This window comes from Molossus molossus, unplaced genomic scaffold (genome assembly GCF_014108415.1).
Source record: "Molossus molossus isolate mMolMol1 unplaced genomic scaffold, mMolMol1.p scaffold_m16_p_17, whole genome shotgun sequence".
NCBI classification, from domain to species: Eukaryota; Metazoa; Chordata; class Mammalia; order Chiroptera; family Molossidae; genus Molossus; species Molossus molossus.
The window spans coordinates 8,817,579-8,830,082 of record NW_023425352.1 but is presented as its reverse complement, the minus strand read 5'-3'; the positions used below and the strand labels follow the sequence as shown (position 1 = coordinate 8,830,082).

At 51.7% G+C, this 12,504-nt stretch overlaps 1 protein-coding gene across 2 annotated transcripts in view; it reads right to left on the bottom strand.

Annotated features, from left to right (window-relative positions):
- RGS10 (regulator of G protein signaling 10) overlaps positions 1 to 12,504 on the bottom strand; it is a 34,463-nt gene that overhangs the window by 5,375 nt on the left and 16,584 nt on the right. For both annotated transcript variants that reach the window (XM_036265793.1, XM_036265794.1), the window contains exon 4: positions 5,303 to 5,446. In XM_036265793.1, the coding sequence (XP_036121686.1) occupies positions 5,303 to 5,446 (144 nt within the window). The remainder of the gene's footprint in view (positions 1 to 5,302; positions 5,447 to 12,504) is intronic.

Genomic DNA, 12,504 nt, shown 5'->3' with positions numbered 1-12,504 from the left:
GTAGCTGGTAGACAGCAGGTCAGAAGACAAAACAGGTCAGGTCAGCCCCTGTCCCAAAGCCCCAGGATGGGCCACTGGCGTTTCGGTCACCCTGGACAGGGTTCCCCCTTCCTAGACAGTTCATCAGAGATGGACAACGTGCTGGGTGGGGTCAGAACTCCAGAAAGAGGCTGGACACAGATGGAGACAGAGACCCCGGGCTGGGGCAAAATCCCCTCACAAGTCCACGTGTCCTGTGCTGTCTCGGAGGGGTGACAATTTGTCCACTTTTTCCAGAGTCCATAATATTCAAATCCAAGGCCCAAATGACATTCTTTCTATACACGGCAAAGGTATTTTATGTTTGTCTTTTGCCATCAAGAGGAGAGTTCAATGCTATTGAGATGCCCACCCCTTTCTTCCCCTAAACCCCATTTCGAAGTTTAAAAAAAAAAATCTCCAAGTATTTCAAACACTGTCCTTCCCGCCCCAGCCCTCACACGGCGAACAGCTGTGATAGATGTGGGCAGCCAACAACTTTCCTTTCGTTTGAACAAAAACCCACCACCTGGCCCTGCTGGCCCTGCATGGTGGAAAACGCCGGCTTCTGGACAGGACTGGCCTTCGGGAGCGAACTCAGCTAGCCCACGACACCGGCTTTCCAGAACCCCAGCTCCAGCGACTGCTGCGGACGGGGAGAAACCGGGGCTGGGAGAGGACAGGACCCCCAGGGACCCTGGAGGCATGGCAGCCCCTCCCCCAGCTCAGGGTCCTCCCCAGCTGGTCCAACCCTTCTTCCTATTGATGTCTGAAAGGAAGTGTTTCTCACTTCTTAGTTTCTGGGGAAATTCAAAGAAACAACACTGCTGAAAAGGGGCCCCATGCATGGCGCCTTTCTCTTCAAGGATGTGGCTGGGGGCTGTGACATTTCACTGAAGTCTTTCTAATTTTTATTTTTTTAAGCATCAGAGGTGGAGGGCTTTCTTTCCAGTGGAGGCCACCTCCTCTCCACCTTCCCCAGACCAGACTTAGCACCAACCCGGAGGCCTGGGCAAGGGCCTCCTGACAGCTCAGAATCCGGGCTCCGTGTAGACACTGGCATCCCTAAGATTCAAGGAAGAAGACCGAGCGCCCTGCTCCCCGCACACCTGCGGCCTCGGCTTTCATGGCCTGAGAAAGCAGTGCTCTCGAGTTGCCCTTTGCCATGACCTTGACCCTTCCATCCTCTCCCATCTCTGTACTGCTCCACTCAAACCAGAGGCTTCAGAGCAAGACAGGTGTGCAAACAGGTGCCGAGAAGCCGGATGGAATTTTGTTTTAAATTTTTCACGTGGCAAAACACAGGCCACGGAGCAGCTTGCAAAGTTTTTAAAACATTTGCAGAGCTGAATTATATCGGAGAATGACTTCCCCACTTACACGAGTTTTCCATGTAACCGAATATATCATAAACTTCTCTTAAGGTATCATTTTGACAAAAGCTCATGGACACAGATGACAGTATGGTGGTTACCAGAAGGAAAGAGGGATGGGGGGGAGTAAAGGGTTCAAGGGGTCAAATATATGGTGACAGAAGGAGACTTGACTGGGTGGTGAACACACAATGCAATATACAGTCGGAATATTATAGAACTGTACACTTGAAACCTGTAAAATTTTATTAACCAATGTCACCCCAATAAACTTAATTAAAATAAAAACTTAAAAAAATATTTATCGCCTAGCCAATGTGGCTCAGTGGATTGAACACTGGCCCACAGACAGAGAGGTCCAGGTTCGATTCCTGGTCAGGGCACACGCCCAGGGGGTGCAGGCTCGATCCCCAGTAGGGGGCGTGCAGGAGGAAGCCAATCAGTGTTTCTCACATTGATGTTTCTCTCTCTCCTTTCCTCTCTCTCTAAAAGAAATCAAGAAAAACATTAAAAGATATATATATATATATATATATGTCATTTTGAGGAAATGCTTATTAAAATGTCTAACACAGTTCTGGCCAGTTTGGCTCAGAGGTTAGAGTGTTGGCCCGCAGATCAAAGAGTCATGGGTTCAATTCCAGTCAAGGTCACATACCTCAGTTGCGGTTTGGTCCCTGGTTCTGGTCGGGGTTGTGCGGGAGGCAACCAATCAATGTGTCTCTCTCTTTCTTTCTCTCCTCCCTCCCACTCTATCTAAATGGAAAAGTATCCTCGGGTGAGAAATTAAAAAAAAAAAACTCTAACATTCTTCACAGAATGCGCTGACCACAGTCGAAGTTTTGCCCAATGTTTCGGGGTCACTGAGATCACCCTCCTGCAGCACAGGGTTGCCCCCATCGTGGCGTGTGGGCTGTGGGCCCCCATGCTCCGCGGTTCCCAATCGCTGTGCTGTGGTTTGTGTTCAGTATCACTTTTCTGTGTCCCCCCGGCTGTCAGTTACCGCTTCTTGCCGCCCATCTCTCCACAGCCTCCACCAGCATTTCCAATCAACTGTGAACCGAAACCCCAGAACCTGTCAGAACTGTGTGTAAACCAAGAATAAACAGGACCCGAGTGAAAACCCGAGAGGCTCTACTGTAAATAAGAGGCGTGGATGTCATCTCATCTCATCTGATGCTCAGGGGGGACTCTCCCGTCCATCTAGGTCCCAGCTGTGCCCCAAAGTCCACGCTGCCCTATCAGCCACTTCCAGGGCACAGAACACTGCCCCCGGTGGGGGGATTAAGGCCATCACAAGTTTTTTGGGGGGGACTCCTGAAAGCACTGAGCTGTCTGCTCAGAAAGCCCCCCAACAGAGCCAGCAGGCTCGACGAAGCCAAAGCCACTGAGCAGCTTTTCCTGTGGCTCCGCAGACCCCTCCAGCTTCAAGCTCCCTCACTTAGGAACCCGGGCTCTCGTGGGGGCCTTCTGGGACCAGAGAACCACAGACCGCGCTGAGCACACATTTTGACAGTTACCAGCAGGCCCTGGAGAGGCAGAATTTTCTGAATCGAAACAGAACCCAGAGGCCCTTCACAGGGACTCCCTGTGGAATCAGCTCGGATTCCAATGCCTTGTTTTCACCCAATCAGGCCTTAGAAAGACAGCTAGCACCTCTTTCTCTCTCTCGGATAAATGACTTTTAACAACAGGGCATAGCAGTACTTTGTTGGTTGTTTTGGGGAGCCCAGCCTGTCCCTTGGCGGGCAGGCAACAAAAGGCAGCACTTATTAACAACAGACAGTGGTCAAAGTGCTTTCCTTCAGGTGGTAGTCCGAGCTGCACTGTGCCACAGGTGCCAACGTGTGCACGTGTGCACGTGTGCACAGGAGGAAGGACGGGAGCCTCCAGATCCCGTGCTATTTAGTGGTCATGTCCAGGTACAGAATATCTTTGGGGGGAGGGAGCTTTATATTTTGGTGTCTCAAGTTTCTTTTGAGAACGTTGAGCATGTATGACTTTTATAGTTAGGTAGCTAAAAGCTATTTTTTAAATATTTTTCTTTTGTCACTTAAAAAAACATCTTCTGTCCCTTGTGTCCCTCCTTTCGATGCCAGCAAACCTCCCAACGTATGCAGGTAGTGAGGTGTGGCTGGGACACGAAGGTCCACTTTATTTTGAGATGTGACACAGGCCTGACCGCAGGAGAGCTGGGTCCCCGGGTGCCTGAGCTCCCATCCGCCTGTGTCCCTCCTTGTTCCTACCTGAGCGCCTGCAGCTGGGAAACGGGGCCCGTACGCGCATAACCTTCCCCGGCCCCTCCTTCAGCTGGTCTCATGGAGCAGTGGCAGCCTGTGCGCGACTCCCAGAGGGCGGCCTCTGCCAGCGCTGCCTGTGACCTGTGTGACTTTGCGCCCTCAAACCCCTTAGCGTCTCTGAACACTGCTTTTCTCATCATCGACATGGGAATGACACTCACTGGCGATGCAATGAGATACTGTATGAAGTGGGCACCAGGCACAGAAGGGCAGCCTGAGGAGTAGACACCCACGGTCATTAGTGGATACACTGAGAACACAGGGTTCAGCACAGGTTCTCGGCCCCGGCTGCACTTTAAAATACAACAGGAAACTCTTAAAAGACCGAAGTCAGGTGGGGCAGATATTCTCGTGTGGCTCTGGCCACAAACTTGCCTCTTGGCCATACATCCCACTTTCTTTGCCTCCACAAATCCACATCTGTGGCATCCCTCCCACTGACTCAACATCACCACCTCTGGGAGGCCCTCAGCAAGTCCCCCATCGTGACTGGATTCCTTCCACACCCACACTGGATTCAGAATTCAGGGGAGTTTGCATTGGCCACTGTGTTGGTTAGAAACCATTCTCAAACTACTTCTCGTGTTTGTGTTTGCTACCTGTGTATGTGTTTTCTATGTGGTGCTGAGCGAAGATGAAGCCTCCTGGATGCTGGGGCATTCTCTGGACGTGGCAGAGTCCGGTGACTCAGAACGGCCGGCCCACGCAGCGGAGCAGTGGTTCTCCGAGCATGGTCCCAGGACAGGCAGCCTCCCATCTCCTGGGACCTTGTTGGGAAGGCAAAGTCTCAGCCTTCCTGGGACCATCGAACTTGACAAACGCGGTGGTGAGGCCCAGCGTCTGCCTTAACAAGCCCTCCAGGGGGTTCTGGGCTTGCTCAGATGCAGGACTGACTGCTGAGGTAAGCTAACAGCTCGTCTCCACCTGTGTGCAAGGAAGGCCTTCACTTCCTCAGTGAGAACAGGGCCAGCAGGAGTTGGAAATGTCTGTCCCACTGTCTACAAATGTGTGTACAACACTCCATAAGAACAGAGCATACTATGGACGGTCGTGTTTGCAAATTCATGTCTAGGAAAACCTCTGGGGCGTATTTCCACCCCTTTGCCTATTACCACGGCCATTCCTCATAAGAAAATTAGCCAGAAAACTAACTTATAGGTCTATTTTAAACCTAAGTGTTCCTGTTTTAAATGGAATATGCTGCCAGATGTCAGCATTTCATTATGACTCAGGGGCCTCATTATGAACTAGCTCATGGTATTGGCCCACCAGACGCAGGTGGCGACATTTGCATACTTGTACCAAAACAGCCCCAGGTTCCCGGCCACTTTGAGTCCTTGCACTCGCTTTCTAGAATGTTCAGTAGTTCTCACATGGGGCTTCCTCAGTGTGGGTTCCTCAAGAGCCCAGCCTGCTCTGTGTTGAGAAGAGGGATAACCCTGCTGGTTCGAACTGTGTGCAGACCAAGAGCAAACGGGCACGAGGGAGCCTCCTGGGGGTCAAATTCTGAGCCTGGCATGCAGTCCTCTCTCTTTTCTCCAACCACGGCTCCCTCCCAGGCTGGGAACACGTCGGCTTCAAATCAAGGTGCCGGTAAGGAAGTCAGGTTACCTGGTCCTGGAGCTTCTGGAACATCAGAGGGTGCGGCTCTTCCAGGATCTTCTCATTGAGCCGGGACTGCCCCTCAACGTTGACTTGGGACGAGGCCTTGCTGGACAGAAAGGTCATGTAGATGTCCTTTGCCTTTTCCTGCATCTGGGGAGACACACGGAAAGTGTTACTCGTGAGCTCAGCTCTCCGCTCCGGCCTGGGGCTCTGGCTGCCGCTCCAGCCCCTGTCACAGGGCTGCTACACGATCCATCTGCAAACGAAGGCAGGGTGCTGGCCCGCAGTGCCCGACGTTCGGTGCCATTCAGAACTATCCCGCGAATTCTCCACAGGGAGGATTCATGGGAACATTATTCAGCCATCGCAAGAAGAAAGTCCTGCCACGGGCACAGCGAGGGTGAACTTGGAACACGATGCTAACTGAAAGAAACCAGATACCGGAGGCCACGCGGCGCGTGATGCCATTCATCTGCAGCAGCCGAGCAAGCACATCCAGAGACAGAAAGTGATGGGGGGCGGGGCAAGGGAAGGAACTGCTCCGTGAGCAAGGGGTTTCTGTTTGGGGTAATGAGATTCTTGAACCAGACAGTGGTGATGGCTGTATAACACTATGGGTGCACTTAAGGCCACTGAATTGTACATTTGAAAATGGTTAAAATGATAAAAATGAGAGCCCTAAAAAATGGCTAAAATGGTCAAATGTATGTGTATTTTACCACAATAAAAACAATCAAGTTCAACCATGCACACACATCCCAACCAGTTATCAAGCATCTACTGCGCTCCGGGACACACGAGGTTTCTCACAGTCCCGCCCCATTTCCTTAACCTTCAGCACTCAGCAAAGTGCCATTTCCCTGATGAGGACCCGGAGGCCCGGAGAGGCCAGTGGCTCATTCAGGGAGACTTAGGACCATGCGGCTCCGGAGCCTTGCATTTCTGCTCAGTCCATTATCCCCTCCAGGCTGTGCGGTTTGTCAGCCTCCCCAGCAGGGCGTTTTTCCAGGTAATGAGCAAGAGCAGGAGCAGGAGAAAGAGAGCACTCCCTGGCCACCCCGAGTCCCGAGGAGTCCTTCTGGAAAGCACCCGCCCTTGAAAGGCTTGAAAGCAGACTGGGAAAAGGTGCGCACATCTAATGAGCAGAAAACCAACCTTGGCTGGCGAGGGGCACGCTCACCGTAAGTGCTGCGTCTCCGGAACAGCCTGCTCCTTGCTGAGCCTGCAGAAGGGAGCCTGGTCCTCCCATGTGTCCCCTGAGGTTTCTAGCTTCTCTTAGAGAAAGGAAAATCCCTGTGCTCACACCTCCAGGCCGCAAACACGGGGGGCTGTATCTTTAAACATTAAACGTATGACCTCACCCCATGAGCAAGAGCGAGCCGGAGGATCAACGCCTCTGAAACACAGCCCCGGAGCTATGATTTGGGGGGGAGTGAGGGACCGTGAGGGTCCTGGAAAACTGCCCTTCTCGCCCAAGAAATGCCAGGCTATGAACTCCTCTGGCCTCGTGGAAAACACCAGAAAGCTTCAATAGCTGGTGCTTGGAAGGAGGAGAAAAGCAGTCCTTTAACTTATTTTGGTCCCAAGGACTAGTTGACAAAAGGGCCCCCTGAGGCTGAGGCCTGACTACCTCAGGTTCCCGAGAAAGACTGCCCAGGTGGAGGTCAACACCCAAGGCCATGGCGTCGGTTCCTGACCGACTATCATCACGAACAGTTCATCCATAGCAGGCTCAGACACGAGGAGCATCTTAAGACCAACGTGGCTATTCCAACGGGCAAGTCAGGACCATGCTCCAGGTCTGGGTGGGGCAGCAATTGGGGCAACTTGCCTCTCGAAGACCCCCCCCCCATGAAGCCACGAGCCTCCCTCCCAACGCCCCCATCTCCCAGGAAAGAACATTTTGGGAAAACTACGGCTTGTCTCATAACAGAATCAACCAGTCAGATGAACAGGGGACCAGAAGCCACTTCAGGCCTCCCCTCCCCCTTGAACAGTCACACGCATGCGCGCACACACACGTTTCCAGATGAATCTGGGCTGTCTTGGGTGGTTCTGAAAAGAAGTGTAATGACCAGTAGCTTGAGGCTTAAGCGAAGGGGTGGAGGGGCCTGGGGGAGAGGCCGTTCTGGGGGCCTGTCAGTATGTACGTCTCTGGGTCCCTCAGCCCCCCTGCACGTGCCCAGCCACCCGTCCTGCGTGGGGGACGCTGTGGGGTCCCCGCAGCACCCCCTCTCTGCAGCAGCAGAGCTTATCTGGCCGGGCAGGAAGCGTGACTGGAAGGGAAACCTGAGCCGGCCGACCGCAGGCCGGTCACGGGAAGGCCTGCCGTCCATGCCGGGAGCACTTCACAGAAAAGAAGAACCTGGTCCCACAAGATATTTCGGCAGATTTTCCAGAGCTCTGTTAACCCTACTCTGGCTCCTGGCAGGACAGGAACAGAAAACATCTGCCCACTGGAGGGCTGCCCAGTCTGTCTCTGGGTATGACCTGGGGGATGGCTGGCTTCTCTTCCCCGGTCCCCTCTGGCAGGCAAATGCCTGGCATCCCTCCCTGCCCCAGAAGGTGCCGGGAAAGGACCCCGCCTGGGCCCACTCCAGGCATCAATCTGAAGACTGCAGTGGGGGCGGCTGCCCGAGGAGCTCTTTCCAGACACCGTGGGTCTGGGGCCCTCCCAGGCCTGGCCTCAGCCATGACAATGCCAGGCGAAGCCAGCACTCAGCCTCCGCTCCCATGGGCACCTGCGCAGGAGAAGCAGGGCCCAGGAACTGCACCTGCTCCCAGGGGCAGCGGAGGCACCAGCCACACCCCCAGAAGCTCCGGAGAGCCTGCTTTGCCCTGGGCCCTGCCCTCACCCATAAGTGAGCTGACATCTCTCCCACCGGGAAGATGAGACAAAACCTCCTCTTACTCACATCCTCCTGTAGCTAATGACTCTCCCCCCACCCCGGGTCCTTACTGAAACAGCACAAAAGATAAGCACCGTGAGCCTCCTTCCTCCTCCCCCGGCTCCTCCACCCATCAGCGTGGCTCCTGCCTCCCTCCAGCTCGGAGGTCCACGCGGCCAAGTCCTCAGGCCTTCCCTGGACGGCTCCCGGGCCCGGCCCTGCTCCTGCTCACCACTGCCGGCCTCTCAGGATGCGCCAACACCTCCCTGTCCTTTGTCAGCTCCTGTCCCTCTGCTCCCCACCCCCACACATTCTGGGTTTCCCAGAGTTCTGCCCTAGGCTCACGGCTTTCCTAACCACATGCTCTCCCGAGATTTCAGCCCAACCCTCCCCCGAAGCTACCCACCATGTAGCCAACTGATCTGCAGAAACGTGGGCTTAGACGTCCCACAGACACCTCAAACATCAAGGTTAGACACAGTGCCCTCCAGGAAGCTGGAGACTGAGATCCCGACACCTCCCTCACCTGACACCCTGCCTGTCACTGGGTTCTGCTCACTTTGCTTCCTGCTCCTCCCTCCACCTCTATCCTGTCACCCTCCAGAGGTGTCCAACGAGAGAGGACACATAAGAAAAGTAAAGGAGCCGCCACCTTTATTAATATCAGCTCCAGACAGAGAATGAGGCAAAGAAAAATCAAGTAAATGATTCGAGAATATTTCTGAGAACTGGCTCAGGAAATGGAAAGCAGTTGGAGGGACAGTGAATGACTCCGCAGAGCAAGAACAAAGCTAAGCACCTGCGAGGTTGGGGAGGGAGTGCCGACAAGAAATGTCCAAAAACGGCAGGAATTTGGGCATCAGGTAACCCAGATGGAGGGAATGAGGAGGGCAGCAGAAAGAAGCCGTTAGACCCCCAGGCCCCCAACCCCCAACTCTGAGCAATCAGGTGATTGCCCCCCTCCCCTCTCTGCCCCCCCCCCCCCCGACTGGAGTTTTCATCTCTAAAGAAATTGACTCAGGGAAGCTGCAGAACAGAAGCGTGAAGAAGGGCAAGAATGAGATGCAAACTTGAATATGAGGGTTAAGTGAAATTCTGCAAACAAGCTCCCTGGCAAATTTCTCCCAGTCTGGTTGATCAGAGATGTGTGTAGTTTATAAATATAATGTTAGGCTTGTAGCCACCAGAAAGAGAATAGAGGGTCTAGAGAAAACAAACAGAAAAGCATAAAATTTTCAACAGAAGGATTTAGCCCTGACCATTGTGGTTCAGTTAGTTCAGTGTCGTCCCACCGAAGGTCACCAGTTCGGTTCACAGTCAGGGCGTGTGCCCGGGTTGTGGGCTTGATCCCTGGTCAGCCGATTGATGTTTCTTTCTCTCTCTCTCTAAAATCAATAAAAACATATTTTTTAAATAATTAAACGGAAGGACTTGAAGATAAAGTTGAAATCTCCAAAGAAAAATAGGAACCAAAAGCTAAAGAGATGAAAAAATAACAACAACAACAACACAAGAACACTTTCTAAAACTATACATTTCCAGGTTAAATGGCTCCACGGAATGCCACACGATGAATAAACCCCACCCCCAAGCCTCTAAGTGTGCAGTTTCAGAATACCGATGATGAAAAGAAGATCCTATATTATTCCAGAGAGAAAAAGCAAAGAAAACAAATCAATTTCCATATAAAATACTGATTCTTAACAGAAATGAAGACAATGGAACAATGGCTTTCAATTTTTGTGTGAGTTTCAGTCTAGAATTCATTCAGTTCTGTGCTCTGTCAGATTAGTAGTGAAGGGGGAGGGGAGGGAAAAAATTACATTTTCATTCAACAAGATATTTAAGTGTCTACCTGCCATGTCCCCTTTCTCCAGAGGCTATTGCTGGCCATGCTTCCCTGCAAGGAATGGGTGACTCGGGACAGAGGAGGACCTGGGTCCAGGAAGCAGGAGAGGGGCAAAGGGAACGGTCGGTGGTGACAAAGGAAGACCCGGGGAGCTGTGGTCAGAGCGCCCCAGGAGAAACGTCCCCACGTGAACCTGGACTGCAGAGATCATCCGAGAGGCCTGAGCTCATGCCACATCGTACTGAGAAGCATTTCGAAGGGCTGGGAAAAGAAGAAAAGCAAAGAATGGTGGGAGAAGAAAAATGTAACTGGAGCATCCTCTTTGGCCCAGCAGCAAACAATAAACAATAAATATTTTCATAATGAAAATACAGTAGACAGGATGTAAGTAAGTGAAACCTCAGTTGTAGTAAGAGGAAGTTGGCAGATAACATCTAAAAATGATACAGTGAGCAAGGAAGGGACAAGCGGAGACACTGGGCAGGCCCAAGACCACACTGAGAGCATCTGAGGCTGACCGGTGCGGCCTGGACCCGCCAGATCCACGTGGAAAGGCCAACGTGGGAAAGACACGGCCCAGAGCACAGGGAGTGAGCTCCGGAGGGGCTGAGAGGTGAAGGGAACAGCCCTTCCAACTGCAGCTCCCTGTGAATGAATGAATTTCATCTGAGGAGTACACCTGCCACGTTTGGACTTTTAAATGCTTTTATTTTTTTAATAAAAAAGATGATGTTTCAGCTTTTTAGGAAAACCTTTACTATTTATTTGTTTTTAAATATATTTTTGTTGATTTTTTTAGAGAGACAAGAAGGGAGAGAGAGATAGAAACATCAATGTAAGAGAGCAACATCGGCCCTGGCCGGTTTGGCTCAGCAGTTAGAGCGTCGGCCCGTGGACTATCGAGTCCCAGGTTTGGTTTCTGCTAAGGGCATGTACCTCAGTTGCAGTTTGTCCCAGGCCCCGGTTGGGGTCGTGTGGGTGGCGGCCACTTGAGGTGTCTCTCTTACATTGATGTTTCTCTCTCTCTCTTCCTCCCTCTCTCCCTCCTGCTCTATCTGAAGATAAATGCAAAAATGTCCTTGGGTGAGGATCAAAAAAAGAGAGAGAGAGAAACATTGATCTGCCTCCTGCACAGCCCCTACTGGGGATGGAGCCGGAACCCGGGGAATCCAACCGGACCTCTCAGTCCAAGGGACGACACTCAGTCCACTGAGCCACACCGGCCAGGCACCATTACTTTAAATAAGAACATCAAACACTCTAAAATCCTGGATCAAGTTTTAGTGTTAAGTGAAATATAATAAAAATAATAAATATGATAGACTCCTCCCCAAACTGTCGACTCTAAAAGGTACTATTATATTTCAATACCAGTCAGTTGCTCTGAGAGCATGATTGTTAGAAACCTGGTACCACCCCACACTCCTCCACCCCCGCTCTCAGTTTGGTTTTTACAGATCTATATAGCTGCCATCTCCATTTCCTTTTGTAGTTGTTGTTGTTGTTAATCCTCACCCGAGGATATTTTTCCATTGATTTTTTTTTTTTTTTTTTTTTAGATAGAGTGAAAGAGAGGGAGGGAGAGAAACATGGATGTGAAAATGACACATCGATTGGGTGCCTCCCTCATGACCAGGGCCGGGGAACAGGCCTGCAACCCAGGTACGTGCTCTTGACCGGGAATCGAACCCGCGACGCTTCTGTCCTCAGGCCGACGCTCTAGCCACTGAGCCAAACCAGCCAAGGTGTGCCATCTCCATTTCAATCCTTGTTATGTAGTGAACCGGCCCAAAGTGCGCATGTGCCAAAGAATGAATGAATATGAATGAGTGAATTCAGGGGTAACCAAGGAATGAACACTTTGTTGGAGTTTTTCCTGAGGTTTTATAAAACATAAACGTGCCCTGGGTGGTTTGGCTCAGCGGTAAGAGTGTTAGCCTACGGACCAAAGGGTCATGAGTTCCATTTGGTCAAGGGCACGTACCTCGGTTGCAGTTCGATCCCCGGCCCTTGTTGGGGTCGTGCGGGAGGCAACCAATTGGGTGTCTCTCACATCAATGTTTCTCTTTCTCCCTCCCTCCCTCCCCCTCTATCTAAAAATCAATGGAAAAGTCTCCTCGGGTGAGAATTGAAAAAAAACATAAGTGCTGCTTTGTTTTAGAAGGTAAATATATTTCACACACTAATTCACGGGGAAGAGGCAGTTCACAGAAAAATGTTAAACCATAAAGAAAGTGCAAATGGAGGGAACTGTTTTGAATGCTGACTGTTGCATATGAACACCTGGAAGGTACTACCACCCCAGGAACCCCAAGGAGGGTGGGGTAGGAGGCACCGCCCCTCTAAGTTCCTGAAGTCCCAGCATCTGCACCATAAATGCAGAGCATCAGACCCTACCAAACCAAGGGGCTGCTTTCCTGCCTGCCAGGGGGGTAATCACAGACCAGGGGACAGTGGAGACACAGCACCGC